We start from the raw sequence: 15382 nt of genomic DNA on the forward strand, positions 1-15382 counted from the left end.
TGTTATACTTGACACACTGTGTGCCTTGCAGCTGCGAAGAAATGGTAGTATACACCTCTAATACCACAGCAGCAGCGTTAAGTTGAACGCTAATCGACTGACACTGACCACAATCCAATGAAGTTAATAAAAACACGCCTAAGGTTTTAAATTTTTTCGCAAAAAAGTGTCTCTGATTGAAATCCGGGTTTCAATTCCACAATTTCGAAGAACGAATGAGATCAGAATAAGAATGCTTCCTCTGCAATTAGCGAACATAAAGTGCACCTGGAGGGCATAATTCATTGGTAGTAAACATCAAGAAATCGCTTACTGGTAGTTGCGCCCATTTCCATATGGTCCACGACAACAACGTGGTAATGACTGCCGATGGACAGGGGGTGGTCACTAATAACATCTTTCGGCCACATTGCAAACGTCTCGCGTCTAGCATCAACCCATTCAATTATACAGTTACTATTTCACTGTAACCTGTACGTATTGCGCAAAAACACCGACTTATATTATCTGTCATTTAGGTATATTTTTACTTCAAAATGCTGCGATCCAAAATCGCTGCAAACCTTTCAATCAATAATTTTTTTTACAGGTACAAAAAATATTATGTGTAAAATATTTATCAACGATTGTGATTTACTCAAGCTCACACAACTGGAGGTGAAGTTGTTCTGCTCAAGAATTTCTCAAGAAAATCACTTTACTCTTTTAGGTGGCGGCACATTTTATTATTATTGTTAAGCGTGGCGACCAAGGGGAACAACGCCCCACTGCAAAAGAGGTGTCATCAAAAGTTATGAACATAAACCCCTCAAACCAACAACACACGATCAGATATGTCAGTAAGTACTGAGCGGGGCCGGGTTAATTCTACGAAATTCTGTACACAAGACGAACAGGGGGTCTAGGAACTGCATAGGCGCACAAAGCGCCCAAGTTCCTACATTAGCCTAATACAAAGAACTGAAAGATTGCAATAGTAAACAGGCTCGCTCAAGCGTTTGTGAAAAAGATGCGATCTGTAAAATTAAAGGGCTGCGTGAATGCTAAAATTCAGATTTTCAACGTTTTGATTAAGCGAACATTTGCGAATGGCCCCTTCGCCGGTTACACAACGAAACAAACATTCAACGCCAAATAATCTAGCAGACCATCCTCAACCGTTGCTGTGGGAAAATGAACAAGAACAGGAGGCGAAAAAGACAACGCCGATTGCAGTTTGGCGCTGGCGGTTCGTTATAACAGCATTTTAACACTAATATATATATAACGACATGGTTGAAAGATAGTGTATGTACATAAAATCAGGCCCCATATGTGTTGCCTTTAGTTGGATTCCGTGGTTGCAAGTAATAGTAAGTAAGCCACCTCTTTATTACGGTTGTTTGACGGACAAAAAATGTTTTAGTTCATGGGTATTACGTCATCGAAACTTTTCGCAGCAATAAATGTAGTCGGGCGATAGCAGATGTTTTGTAACTGCTTGGATTTTTTTGGGGGGGAAACACTGATTAAAAAACGTATTTACACGTTTGGTCGCTCTGTGGGGAGGACGAGAAACAGCGAAACTAAATTTGGTGAACTATCTCAAAGTGCTTTAAACACGGCACTGTACAAACCCAAACGGTAGGCACACAAAAAAACGATTTTAAGTTGAAATAGTTTTAGCAACGCAGATAAAGCAGCGGTGGAATTTAACTTTAGGGAAATTTCCTAAGTTTTTCAGGCACAAAGATGATCATTATTTCGATTTTTTTACATTTTGATAACGTTTGCTTAAACAGGAGTTTGGCACGGGGGCCTACAAAAATATTTTTCCCTCGTAACAAAACGACAATTCGGCCCCATTGAGGTGGCAACGTTCACAAATACAAATCTCAGCATTTCTCAACGATTAGCTGACCAACACAGAAAATTTTAACTACCGTTGGGCCAAATTTACAGAAATTAAGCCTATTTTGTCCAGGTTTCAAAACTAAGGTATTTTTGAGCACCAAACCCGTGTAGCGTAAAAATGGAATATTGAAGGGCAATCCAAAATTCTATCTGCAATCTGTCACAAAAAGCTAATTGCCAATCCAATAAAAATGCTACAAAATGGGATGAAAAAAAAAACAAATGTTAATCGAATGGTATCAGGGAATCGTTTCATGACGCTTAACCGGTGAAAAGTCCGCACAAGACGCAAAAACAAAGCGCGAAAAAACATTACAAGTATACATGGAGCGATCAAAGCTTAGGGATTTTCCTGTGGGTGACAAGAAACCGCCTTGTCACGTGATCGGGTTTGTGCGCGATTGGTCGAAAGGAACTGGGGAAATTTTGTCACGTGGTTAGAGTGAGGGTCTGCCGCCAGCTACAAGAAAGACTAGTTTGAAACGACACCTGCAAAAAAAGAGTGGTTGAGACGATATTTTGGCGAAAATAGAAAATAGCATACACAGCTCCATAAAGATGACATTGCGTGTTTTAAAGAAATAAACACATTATTAAGTGCATCGGAGTGTGTTACAGGCCATTTACAAATTACACAAACAAGTACACTTTGTTTAACAGCTACAAAATCACAAAAAAAAAACTTTAACGATAACCGCACACGCACATTACAAAGAAATAAGTTTTCTTCCAAACGAATCGACGACCAACTAATCAAATCATGAACGTAACAGAAAATGGTCATGTTGGGAAAACGTGGGTTGGGATCGACTTTCGCATGTACTCAACATATCCTTGTACGCAGTTGCAGCAGCGGATATGTCGAAACAAATGGGCATCAATACATCGATCCATATTGCATATAGCCTTCTGTCAACACGCCACGGTAGGCAATGTCGTCATGGCAGCCTCAAAAATTGGTTTAGTGTGGAGGCGGAAGCTTGCTTAACACAGGGAGGTCCTATTTTGTTTGTATCAAATAAGAACCCACGCTTTCCCGGTGTTTGATTAGACAGGGAACAGTTGCAACGCGTACACATACACAGTAAGAATCACTCATGCGTGCCGCCCAGCCACCGATACGTCATCGCACAAACGTCACAATAATCGCGATTGATTGATGGCGGCGCATGCGCGCACATGCAGGAAGCTGATCGCAAGTGTGAGTCGTGCGCGCACACGCGGGCTCATCGTGCTTGCTCGTTCATTCTGGCGCCCTGGCGCGATATCAGGAAGTATATGGCCGCGGCGAAGACAGAATCCGCGTTAGCGCTGGATTACGGAAATGGCCCTCAGCTACATTTGACCTGGCCCCTACCTGAACAAGGATACAATGTAACCGCGCGTGTGACAACGACGATAAATAGAACCGGAATGACATCACGCGACGCCTTGGGGAAGTTTACAGACTGGCTAAACTATTCCTGTTTATCCGACTCCATTCCCTCACCGTGTAACCGCCGTCAACGCGTATTGCTCGTTCCCGAGCAGCGGAAGGCGTCGGTGACGTGAACGGTTATACAAGGACATGATGCTTTCCACCAGTTTGCGTTTTGCGGCTAAGAGGTCGCGTTACTGCCCGCATTCGGTGACGGTCGCGCCTACAGACAAGACACGGCGACTCAATTGCAGGGCGTGGAAATTACGTCATACGAAACCCGCCTCACGACGTCGCAATAGACTCTCACGTGCTTATCGGGTTGCGAACGCACGAGACGCATGCTGTGCCCGACCCAAGGACCTAGCCAGGAAAACCATATTTTTTGACAGTCCGAACTGTTTGTGTGGGTCACGACTTTTGACGGAAACGAAATAAAACAAAAATCATGATTGCTCTCACTTCATCGAGCGCGCTAATCACAGGCACGCCTCGACTTCCGCGCAGCATGTGAAACGAATCAAGACGATTCTTTCACGTCCGATCTTTAAAAGCGTGATTTTTTGGGTGGGCGACCCACGGCGTTTCCCAACAGTGCATCGGTCTGCCAGGCCAACGAAAGTTTTGGCATATTATTACACGTACGTGGTGGGAATGTCAATCAAGTCTCAACGGATGGGTGATTTGTCGGGAGAAATGCAAACAAACCAACTTAGTATATGTTAATGATTTCAAACCGAGCGAGATGTAAGTCAAGCACTCAGCAAACTAGGATCAATCATGGCAATGAATGCAAGCGTCCATTGGAATGACGGTGATTCGTCCAATCACTGCATACTCGCTACTTGGCCAAGCGATCTCTTGTGAGTTGCGAAGGGTCGCTTGTTAAAAAGGTCGCAGGCCGAAAGAAATGCTTCCTGCCGAGCCCAGAGTGTTAGTTCTGCTCATGTTAAGCCTCCATTCGGGCGAGCGGATTCCATGAACGCCTCTCGCCCGTGGAAGTAAATGCTCTACTACACAGGAGACATATTGGGAACGGTATTTGTGAGCAATCAATTTGTTACACCGCAGAGGATTCTCTGCGACCAGACCCACAAAGAGCGTACGTCTTGACGCTGAGCAAAGTTATATTTAAATTACTGATGCAAAGTCGATGACAACATGAAAGGGATTAGGATGGCTTCCTGCGGGCCTGATGTCGATAAACGGATGGGCGATTAAACAATAGTGAAGAGTTGTGCGTTTCAGTGGTCGTTTCCCCCAATTCATGAGTGACGTTATCTACATGGTTGTTCCCGATAGCATGTGACAACAACGAATAAAAAGCGGCCGGATGACCGGGCATGATTTGAATGCGTATTGTCGAGCTACCTATGAAATGTCACAACAAATGTCCGTCTTTTTTGGTAATAGACGCCACACAGTCTTTATTTAGGATCAGGGATTCTGCATGTGTGTCCCAATATGTATCCTATGTGCCATAGTTACGTCACCGAGGGCAGCAGAATTAACACTGGAGAGGCAGTTTAGCAACAGTCACCGTGCAACACTTACCACACTAAAGGGTACCTAATAATGTGACTAGAAAGACTCGGTCTACAGTAGTGTGCACCCGGAGCAACAACCCGGCTCGGGGCTAGGTGGCGGATTCCTAGAGTTGATCTGTTCCACTAATTTGAAGAACACCTGTCAATTGTTAGATGCACACGGTGAAGTTACAAACGCACGAGAAACATGAAGAACAGTGACAGTGCTCGGTTCAGGGGGGGGCTGGGCGGATGGGGCATCACAGACTTTTTCTACTGGGCTTTAGGCACTTACCAAGCTTTTCTGGTAGTAGGGATGTGAAAATAGCATTTAAATTACAAGATAGTGCATCCAGAGTTCTTCTTTTTCTTTCTCTTGGGCTCGGGAGTTTTTTTATTGATTTGCTTGACAAGGTCGAAAAAGATCTAAGATTTTATCAAACAAGGGTGTTTTCCGTTAGTTAGAATCAGAAACAGTAACTTTGGTCTTTGCCCCCAAAATAATAAGGACATGTACAACAACCATATCTTTAGCCTTAAATGGTTTACAACTTGTAAGAGTGATCAGAAAAACTAAAACACCTTTTGACTGAAAATTGACGTTTGTTTTTATCAAAGAATTGCAACAACACAGTTTGGAATATTTTTATCAATTAAAAATGCAGATTTTTTTTACCCAAGCTTATAATTAAAACAACAATTAATAGAGAAAAACATTAAGTTGTCATCTTACGCGTTCAACGTTGATTTTGGACTTTGCAGAAGTTTCCAAAAATGAGCTGTGAAACACAATAACATACACTGTACTTTTTCGAATCTAATTATTCACTTGTAAGTTTTTGTAATTTTTAAATAAATAACATACCATGAAAACAACATTAAAATGAACTTTCACATATGCAAAAGTTGACCACAAATGTTATGCCAATATTTGTTTAAACAGAGCTGTTTAAAGTGTAAGAGCTAACCTGCGCCATTCTTTTGCAAGCTGTTCCCCCTGTTCCTGAGTAACAATTCTCTCATCTTCCAAGTCACATTTGTTCCCAACTAGAATCATTGGAACCTGCAAATACAAGACAAGCTCTGTGAAAAATCATCAAGAAATATGTTGAAACAATGAAGTGAAGGAAGGCTAGACATAATAAGAAACACAACCAACAAATCAACCACGCTCTTAGCAAACATAGTAATATTTAATAGCAGAGGTGGTCAACTTTTGCTTCATGGCAACAGCCTATCTCGGTTTAAAAATTGACTTTGTTGAAACAGACTTTGCCTGGTAATAAAATACTGCAGAATTGTGTCACAAAGAAAGTCATGTAATAAAATTACAAAGTTCCCAAACCCTTCAAACCGTCAATAAACGTCTCAGATTTGAAATGAACTGAGACAGTTTTAAGATTACTTGCGGTATGTGCCCAAATGCACTGAATGTGGTTCTTCAATAAACACAACAACTTCCTTTTTAGTTGTCCTCAGACCAGTCGATAAGTACAGTCATTACTACATAGTCCGTGGGTGAGTATAGCAAACCTCCAGTGTTTTGTACACACAGTTCGAATATAAAGTGCAACTTGGCCAAATACATACATGTCCAACTCCACACACTTTCTCCCAACATTTGGCATTCTTAAAATATTACACTTGCCAGTATAACACTCTTGGTATACCACAAGCATTGAAAATAAACACTTTGGTTGGCACTTATATGGTATTAAGTATGACATGGCATGTTACATTAAAGCATTAACAACTTTAAATGAAAACAGAACACAAAATGTGACCATTTTATTCATCAGGTCTTTGGGTCCAACATAGACTCAGAATTAAACCATTTTCAAATGTATAACAATGCAATATTATGAGACAAAAAATTCATCTCCTATAAATTCAAACCAAAAAAGATTCAAAAAGGTTTGATATACATAGTATGTAATATGGGACTTTCCAATCTTTTAAGAGTCATTGAGCATTACTGATAGATACTGGAAGACTATTTAAGAAGTAGGAATTGTATATGCCAAGAAAACAATTTCACCATTCAAGCAGTGTTAGCTTAACTGTTTCAGACAAATGGATTTTGACCTGATCTATAAAGATCACTTGCCTAAAAAGGTAGCAGTACCAGACCAAGCTGGTAGGGGAATGACTACATTGTGACTAATTTGGTTTAGTGCATTCTTACAATCAAAGCAGGTCCTCACCTCATCTGTGTCTTTGACTCTTAGGATTTGTTCCCGGAGGTCAGTGAGGTCATTAAATGAGGCTTGTGAGGTGATGCTGTACACCAGCACGAAGCCCTGGCCATTTTTCATGTACAAATCCCTCATAGCTGTAAATTGTTCCTAGAAATTGAACAACAATTAGACAAACAAAATACAATGGGCTTGGGTAGACTGATCTGCATACAGATGCCAGACATTCAGGTACTATCAAATTATTTATCATATAACTATAGGGCAAAACAAATGTAATTTGTCACATATAAAAAGATGTGCTCAACTAAAATCTTGCCCAAATAAGGTTGTTTTACCATGTTGTAAGAATAACTGTATTAGTGTCTTGAAATTACTCTATAAGCTTGTGATGTTTGTGACATTTTTTTCTCATCTAGTTATATGGGTTAGGTTTTGGAAAAAACAAATATTAAACTAAATACAAATGTGGAACTGAAACTTCCACGCAGCGAGTCATATAATTTGCTTGAGTGGACAAACACAAAAAATGTTTGACTTACAGTTCCAGCTGTGTCAAGAATTTCCAACATACATTGTTGATTTTCAGCTTCCACTTGCTGTTAAGACATAACACACATTTTAGAAAACATCCAACAAACACAGACATCTAACACATTGAAAAGGTCAAACTAACAATTTACCTTTCTGTAGCTGTCTTCGATAGTGGGGTCATATTTCTCAACAAATATTCCCTGGACAAACTGCACTGTCTGAGCAATGCAAACAAACAAACATGAGGTTAGCCAGGGAAACAGCATGTTGTGTTGGTGCATACAAGTTACACCATATGATAACATCTAGTCAGGTTACTTACCAATGCACTCTTGCCTACACCACCAGATCCTAATACAACAAGCTTGTATTCCCTCATTTTGTATGGATGATTAAAGCGGCACTGCAAGAAGTATGATGACCGTAGTTATAAAAAAAGAGCACTTTTGGGAGGTATATATCAAAGATAGAATGTTTAACTCACCAAAATCAAGCAATAAATCTTAAGTTTGACTTAATGTTGTCCCTCTGTTCTATCACAGAAGATCTTTGTAGAGTGAGTAAAAACCTAATTATAGTCCTAACACCAAATAGAATAATAAAATTTCTGTGAAAACATAACACAAAACCATACATTATTCCATCAAACAAAAGCTAAGGTAGAATTAAATAAGCAAAACACACAAGTGCTTGCTGTAAGCTTTTTAATAAAACTTTTGAATAAAAAAAAATCACAATAAAATATTGGACACTGAAAACAGATTCCATCCTAAACTTAAATTAATTCATTTGACACAAACTGAACAACATTCAACCATTTTCCATACTTATTTCTACAGTGAACTCTGCACTCATTTGTGGATATATCAACAATTGTTATTGCATTTTATTGACACTGTGACTTCAACTTTCACACTAGTGGTTGGTTGGTTTACACAAATTTTGCATTGTGGATAGTATTGCGGTTCTTTAACAGATAGTGTCACAGTTTACCTGTTGGAACCCAAAAAATTATGGCCAAACAGGAATTTGGCAAGAAACAAATTTGTCTATGTAAAGTTTTTGACAAAATGTAAATAGTAGTCACTTTTGTGTTGGGAAGAGAAATGAGTGTTCGGAAAAAAACATATTTACAATTTAGACAATATGTAAACAAACACAACATTTGCACAATCTCTAACTCGTCACACAGTTTCAGCAAGTCCTGGATTGTCAGCAAGTAGAAACAGTGGCAAAAAGTAGGCTATAACAATAATTGCTCCTTTGATAAATATAGGCTAATGTGTAACAAAAACAATTTAATAATTATCACTTAACATGAAACATATCCTAAAGGCTGATTTTAAATGTGCAAATGCTTTAGCAAAGTAACCCTGAAACTATCCCCCAAGTTTGCTAAAGCATTGACAAAAAAACATGTAATTTAGCTTTATTTTACCACTATTCTCCACATAGTTGTTGTTACACATCACCAGTAACAAAAAATCGTCGTAATTAATGCAGTTTAGTATACAGGTGCTTGTTATTTTCACTAAACACCAATTAAATTTAATTATTTGTAATATGTTTCATATTTATAGGCGGATATACAATATCCAAAAAATTACACTTTAATATTTCTGATAACATTTTTTTGCAAAGCACATGTAACAAACTGGTAACAATTTATTCAGGCGATCTAAAGTTATAAACCATGACTGTAGCCTAGCAAATGAATAACTATTACAAAAACTAACTTCTTGCTGCTTAGCAATGAGTCCACGGTCGAGTAAATAATCGGGTGAGGCCGACAATCGTACGCTTCGTTGATTTCGCAGAATACGTGCATAGGTTTGGTCGATATTATTTTTATGTTTGTTAGGTAAAACCAGAGACTCTGGCAAAACTAAATTTTGAAATGGTGGATTTTTTTTCATAAAAACATCCCAAGCATTACTAACATGACCAAGCATGCTTCTGTTTAATTATTTCTATGTCAACCACTAGATATATTAATTTGTAATAATTCTTTACGATTGCTGCAGAGTCGAACGCCATTTTCATCGAAATGACAAACATACCCTACTTAACACGAAATTTTCGTCGCTACGAATCAATTAAAAATATCAGTGAGATGAAAATTTGGATGAACAAAACTACATCCGATTCAAGAAAATTATCGTTCCTACCTAGGCTGTATGTACAATAGAAAGTCATCTCAAAACCTGTTTTTTGGGGTGATGTTAAGCGTCCGAAAAATAGTCACTGTATTTTGCTTTGTGAATGTATTGGTATTATTCTACCAAGAACCAAGGCAGATAACACAGCGACTGTGGAAACATATTCTTTGTTTGTAATGAATGCTGTTTTCCTAATTTTGTGTTTTCTGGTAGCATACATCACATAAAGTGGACCCATTATTATGAACGTGACCGTAGTTATAACAAGCTGAAAGTGACGTCATGAAATAGTCGAAACTCATCAAGACGACCGCAAGCAGCACCTGATTTTGAAGTTGGATCTTGGATGTGAAACGATGTTGTTGCTAACAAGACGATAAAGGTTATGCGTCAAGGACTCATCGTGATTTCCGAAAGTTCGAATGTTGGTGCGTTGAGGGGGTTTCTTTTAAGGTTAGACAATAAAGTCAATTAAAAAAAATGTACGGTAACAACCAAGGTTGGCAACATCAATGGAATTCTAACCCCAGCCAGCATCAATACAACAGCAACGTAGGATATGAAAGAAACAACTGGCCATACTCAAAAAGCAGCAATGACAGTCCAGCTGGAGCATCACTGCAACACAGGGCACCTTCATACTATGGGCATCATGATCAGTTTGGAGGCACAGAAAATACTTGGCAAAACGACCCATGTGTAAACAACAACGACTTTACCTTGCAACATGAGAATCACTTTGAAACTGCAGGCAAGGGTTTCAATCAGTGTGGTCAACCATACCAAAGACCCATTGCTTACAACAGCATGACTCACTGGCAAGAAAATCAGCATTTTCAAATTGAGCACACCCAGTATGGTAGGGAAGAAAAAAAACATTTTTATGATGATGGTTTTAATGACCAAAGTTTCTTCGACACTTCTAAAATAAACATTGAAAACAGCAACTGGCAGGGAAAAAGCAACAAACCATTTCCTGACCAGTCACAAAGCAAAAACAATCGGTCTAGAAAAAGAAAACAACATAATCGAGATGATTATAGATATCAGAAGCGACACCGAACAAAGCAAAATGCCAAACAAAAAGAAAAGGCTCAACCTAATTCTTGGCCACTAAACAAATGCTACAAAAACAAGGCACAGCATGAAAATATGCTAAGAAAAGCTAATTTGTCTGTGCTTGGAAAAAATCTTGATAAAAAACTAAGTAAACATAATGTGTGTGGATCAAAGAGAAATGCAATTAAAAGTCATGTGCATAATGTTTTGCTGGCTATTGCTTCCGTTGCAAAGAAACTGGAAGAAAGTAATGTTTTGAAATCAAAGAATAGTGACGATATACAGGAGCTTGAAAGTGATCAACCTTCGACATCTACTGCTCTTGAAATTGAGACACAGGAAGATGATATTACCAGTGGTAAAAATGTTTTGAAAATAAAGCCTGGTGATTGTCAAGTTCTTCTTGGTGTCATAAACTGTGGTCAGGATGCTGTTAATCTACTTTACGGAGACACATTCGAGTCTTGCATAGTGGTTGTTAGCAAGGTATATTCTGAGGTGGACATTTAAAAAATATTTAGTGTGTAGGTTTTAAACAATGTGTTGAATTTTTTATCCAGTGGAAGCCAACAAAATCTCTCCTCAATGAGGTATACAATATCTTGCAACAACAGTTCACGCTTGGCTCTCACCTAAAAGTTTGTTCTCTTGATCTGGATGAGAACGAGGAAACAATATCTGTGAGAAGCCCAAAATTTACAGATCTCACAATAACCATAAGGCATAAAAAAATAAGCTTTACTTTTGAAAATTGTACAATGAACAAATTTTCTTTTTAGATTAACTTCACCACAGCATTCTGACAACTACAAAGCTGCAAGGAATTCAAAAATAAGCAATGTCGATGAGGATTTGCTCAGTGTCACAAACTGCAAGAAAGCGCTCTCCCTGATTAGAAGAACAAGGTGGTTTACGAAGCAAAGACAGGTATTGCAACCAAACTCACAATGCATATAGGGTCAAAGCTATTGCATCACCAAAACCGTGCTATTTTAGGATGTTGAGTTTTTTGGTAATTGTTTCAAAATATAAAAACAAATACTGCTGCAGCTTTGAAGTTGCTGATGTGTAGTCTTTAATTGTTACTTGCCTATATCTGTATTTTGTGTGGTGCAAAAACATTTTGATTAAAGTTCGAGTTACAATACAAAATTTTAGTGGATTGTTTAATGATTTTAACTTTACTAGTTGTGTTCAATAGCCTGGTTTGTATTACCTACAACAGGATCCAGCTACCTGTGAAGATATGCTGGTTATCAGAATTTTCATGTGTTTGAGAAAGCGGAAGTTGTGGAAAAACTTATGTTTATGGCTTCTAGTTGTCTTGGTTCCTTTTGCAAGACGAACAATTGAGATGCAGCAAACATATAGTGATGATAAGTATGCTTCTACCACTATTGGACCACGGCAATTATTTCGCCGATGCCTTGCAAGTAAGCTGGTGATACTACTGCTAAATCCACAGATTTTATGAATAGAAATAATTATTTCAGTAATAAGTGCGGGAATTTTCTATAAAAATGGTCATGGAATTAAGGACCCAGTTGAAGAAAATGTAGATATTTCAACATGGCTTACTGAACAAGAAGCTGAAGATGTAACTCTTGCAGCCATGCACACTCTGCGCCAGCTGGACTTTGGTGGTTTATGGAGCATAGTTAACCCTGCTCCAGGTAATAGTTCAGATGATGCCTAAGCATTGTTCACTGTGTTTATTGATGTACTGTTACGCTTTCCTTGTTTTGAACTGTGATGTGCATATTCCTGGTTTCTACTATTAAAAAAACCTACAGCTTCGCAGAAGTGTTATTGTTACAAACAAAAAAATTAAAACAGTCCACCAGGTTTTGATATTTATTGGTAATAAGCAAAATGCTTATTCATTCTCTTCACTGCGCAATCTCGCATTTGGATTTGTGACGTAGATATTAAGTTCATTTGCACGCTGCACAATGACTTTGCGCTTCCTGCTCGAAACACCATGGGCAATTTCAGCACCAAATGTACGATTGGACATCAGCAGAACCTAGTGATAAAACAGTAATTGTTTTTAACAACATCTACCTAAGGGATACCCCACAAGACACCACACATTTACCAAGTCATAACTGGGTATTGCATGGTGGTTGCCAACAATGTTCATTCAACAAACCTAGTAAACATTCATCTAGAATTTTTTTTTTAAGTTAACTTTAACAAATGGAGCATAATTATCCAAGCTGGGGAAAAAGTTCCAAGAAGGTGTGGAAAGTTCTTTAAATACAGTGACTGAAAAGTTATTGGGGAAAGTTTACGAACTTGCAATTTAAAAAAATATCATATCATTTCTACTAAGTGGGTTGCTGACACAGCTGAATGGCTTTATTGAGTTGCCGTACAAAATCTACCAGGTTAACGCTTAGATGACACTTTTCAGAGTCATCAAGCAGTTAATACAAATATGGATTTTACTGCATTATCCCCGATCAGAACTTAACATATGTAAAAAGTATGTTGCTGTAGAAGGCTTTTAATCTTACCTCTAGGTCCCTGATGTTATGCACGAGAAGTTTCTTAAAGCCTCTGTGATCTCTTAAACAGTGTCTTGTTTTCTTTGCACTGCCATAACCAATGTTGGGCATCAAGTACTGGCCTTTGAACTTTCTTCTTACTCTGCTGTCAATACCCTTTGGTCTTCTCCAGTTTGTCTAATTAAAAGGGATACAATACTTTGAATATTAGAAACAGTAATTAAGGAATTTGTAAAAGTTCACAGGATAAAAGGCTTGGCTGAAATGAACGTGGTCATGTTTTTTTTTTAAACTGTTCTTAGCTGACCATCACATCTTGTCTATCCAATATTCAAGACAGATTCTGGCATAGCCGTATTTCACTGTTAGTTGTTAATCAGACTTACTGAAAGTTTTTTGTATCTGTCAGATTGATGGCGAATGAATTTCTTCACTCGCTTTTTGACAATTTTCTTTCCATTGAGTGGACGAGGTGTCATTTCTACAAATACATACATATAATGTGTTAACGATCGATCGCAACACTACATTTTTCACAATATCATACTTTGGCAACCACAGTGGTATCAAGAAACGTTATTGCGGAAATCTTTTGTGAAAACGTCGTACACCAGAAAAGTCTAGTGCCCGCAAAATGTAAAGAAAAACAAAAATTATGTGTTTTGAAACTTACTGCCACAGCACGCTTGAGACCTCCGGGAAAAAGAATTTGGAAAAGAGATTTGGCATCTTGTATCCAAAATAGCGACACCTAGAAGGTTTTACAGAGTAATGTATTAGTTTTTTTGACCTAAAAACCTTTTGGAAGCAATGGTAAATTGTTTTTCGCACGTGCTATTTTATTGCAATGTATTTTTTATTGCAGCTTTTGTGGAAAATTGCCCAAACCCACAAATTTGCAGAAAACAGACCAAACGTATTAGTGAGGACGCCATTTGCAAAAGTCAACACGGCCAACTAAAAGACCTTAGCATTCGCGCTCTCAAGGATCTAGCCAGCTTGCATAATTGGCCAAACATTGCAAGATAAAAATACAGTCAGACCTTTTTAGCTTTAGATGCTAAAAAATTCAGCGACAAAAATTACGGTCAACGGCCTTAAAGAGGACTTGAATGAATGCGGTCTGAATGTTTGTTGTTGTGAAAGCTCATTATCGAGCGCTATTTTATGCGACGATTGTTCTTTTCAAAACCGGTAAGATTGAGTATAAATGGACAAGTTACGTTTAGGTCTGGTTTTTCCTTATTCGCGACTAAAGCCATCAAAGGAAAGATGCTAGGCTCATAAAATATTCAAGTGTCCATGTCTAAATCGCAGCAGTCCACAGTAGCCTATAGTTAGAGCACATGAAAGGTTGATACCAGCACCATCTAGTAAGCTATGATTTCAATGAACTGTTATGGTATGATTTGTATCGAAAGTTGTTGAGTTCGGTTCAAATTTGCATAAAAACTTGCTCAGTTTCCAACATGTAGTTTAGTTACTTGCATTACAGAAAAAAACTGGTGCATTTCACTCAAATATTGATTAGCCAATAGTCTGTAAAAGCCTCTTATTGCCAGACATGCATTACAGTGCTTCTCGCATCGACCAGTACATTCAGTTTCTTGAAAGTAGGGGCAGATTGCTATAGCCATGTTTGTAGTGATGTCAAGTGAAGCAGTGACACTTGGCATTATGTGTGTAGGGGAATCAGGCATGCTTTGTACACTCCGATATGTTGCATTTAAAATCTAAACTGAATGATTTTATTTTTCCGAACATAATTTCCAGTAATAATAGACGCAGTGAATATAGAGTTCTCAGCGTGAGGTGTCATGAATCGATGTGGCAATCAATACAGTATTTCATTGCTATTTCAATTGATACCACGCTAGGATGGCCACAAATGTGGTTACTGTGTGCGAAGCTCTACCGAGGTTGTTTGCCAGATTGGTCATGAAAGCAAATGGAGTAAAACAATACGGTTGTATCGAGACCAACGTACATAGTGGTCAGGTTGTAAACGAGAAAGGAGTATTTGCAGAACCTGATGTAGTTTCATCATATAATTTGCTGTGGCGGTAACAATGGATGCCATCATTGGGAT

General features: G+C 38.4%; 3 protein-coding genes across 5 annotated transcripts; 1 reads left to right on the plus strand and 2 right to left on the minus strand.

Moving 5' to 3' along the window:
- Positions 1-687: 687 nt before the first annotated feature.
- LOC145917324 (ras-related protein Rap-1b-like) lies at positions 688-8174 on the minus strand. Of its 3 annotated transcripts, none has more exons than XM_083002942.1 (9): positions 8050-8174; positions 7888-7968; positions 7715-7783; positions 7574-7630; positions 7041-7181; positions 5805-5899; positions 5570-5615; positions 4880-4996; positions 688-2382 (listed from the first exon to the last, which is right to left on the minus strand). In XM_083002942.1, the coding sequence occupies exons 2-8, from the start codon at positions 7942-7944 to the stop codon at positions 4907-4909; spliced, it is 555 nt and encodes a 184-aa protein (XP_082859068.1). In that variant the 5' UTR covers positions 7945-7968; positions 8050-8174; the 3' UTR covers positions 688-2382; positions 4880-4906. The 3 variants fall into 3 exon arrangements, with proteins under 3 accessions (XP_082859068.1, XP_082859067.1, XP_082859066.1); XM_083002941.1 differs by having other exon boundaries at positions 4865-4996; XM_083002940.1 differs by lacking the exon at positions 4880-4996 and adding an exon at positions 5132-5262.
- A 1767-nt stretch (positions 8175-9941) lies between these two features.
- LOC145899322 (uncharacterized) lies at positions 9942-12580 on the plus strand. Its single transcript, XM_082988071.1, has 5 exons — positions 9942-11269; positions 11344-11504; positions 11563-11710; positions 12009-12216; positions 12277-12580. Exons 1-5 carry the CDS (start codon positions 10205-10207, stop codon positions 12477-12479), a joined length of 1785 nt encoding a protein of 594 aa, XP_082844197.1. The 5' UTR covers positions 9942-10204; the 3' UTR covers positions 12480-12580.
- Positions 12581-12625: 45 nt separating this feature from the next.
- LOC145899333 (large ribosomal subunit protein eL32-like) lies at positions 12626-14018 on the minus strand. Its single transcript, XM_082988080.1, has 4 exons — positions 13967-14018; positions 13680-13774; positions 13303-13470; positions 12626-12809 (listed from the first exon to the last, which is right to left on the minus strand). The coding sequence occupies exons 2-4, from the start codon at positions 13770-13772 to the stop codon at positions 12660-12662; spliced, it is 411 nt and encodes a 136-aa protein (XP_082844206.1). The 5' UTR covers positions 13773-13774; positions 13967-14018; the 3' UTR covers positions 12626-12659.
- Between the last annotated feature and the right edge of the window lie 1364 nt (positions 14019-15382).

This window comes from Ascidia mentula, chromosome 1 (genome assembly GCF_947561715.1).
Source record: "Ascidia mentula chromosome 1, kaAscMent1.1, whole genome shotgun sequence".
NCBI classification, from domain to species: Eukaryota; Metazoa; Chordata; class Ascidiacea; order Phlebobranchia; family Ascidiidae; genus Ascidia; species Ascidia mentula.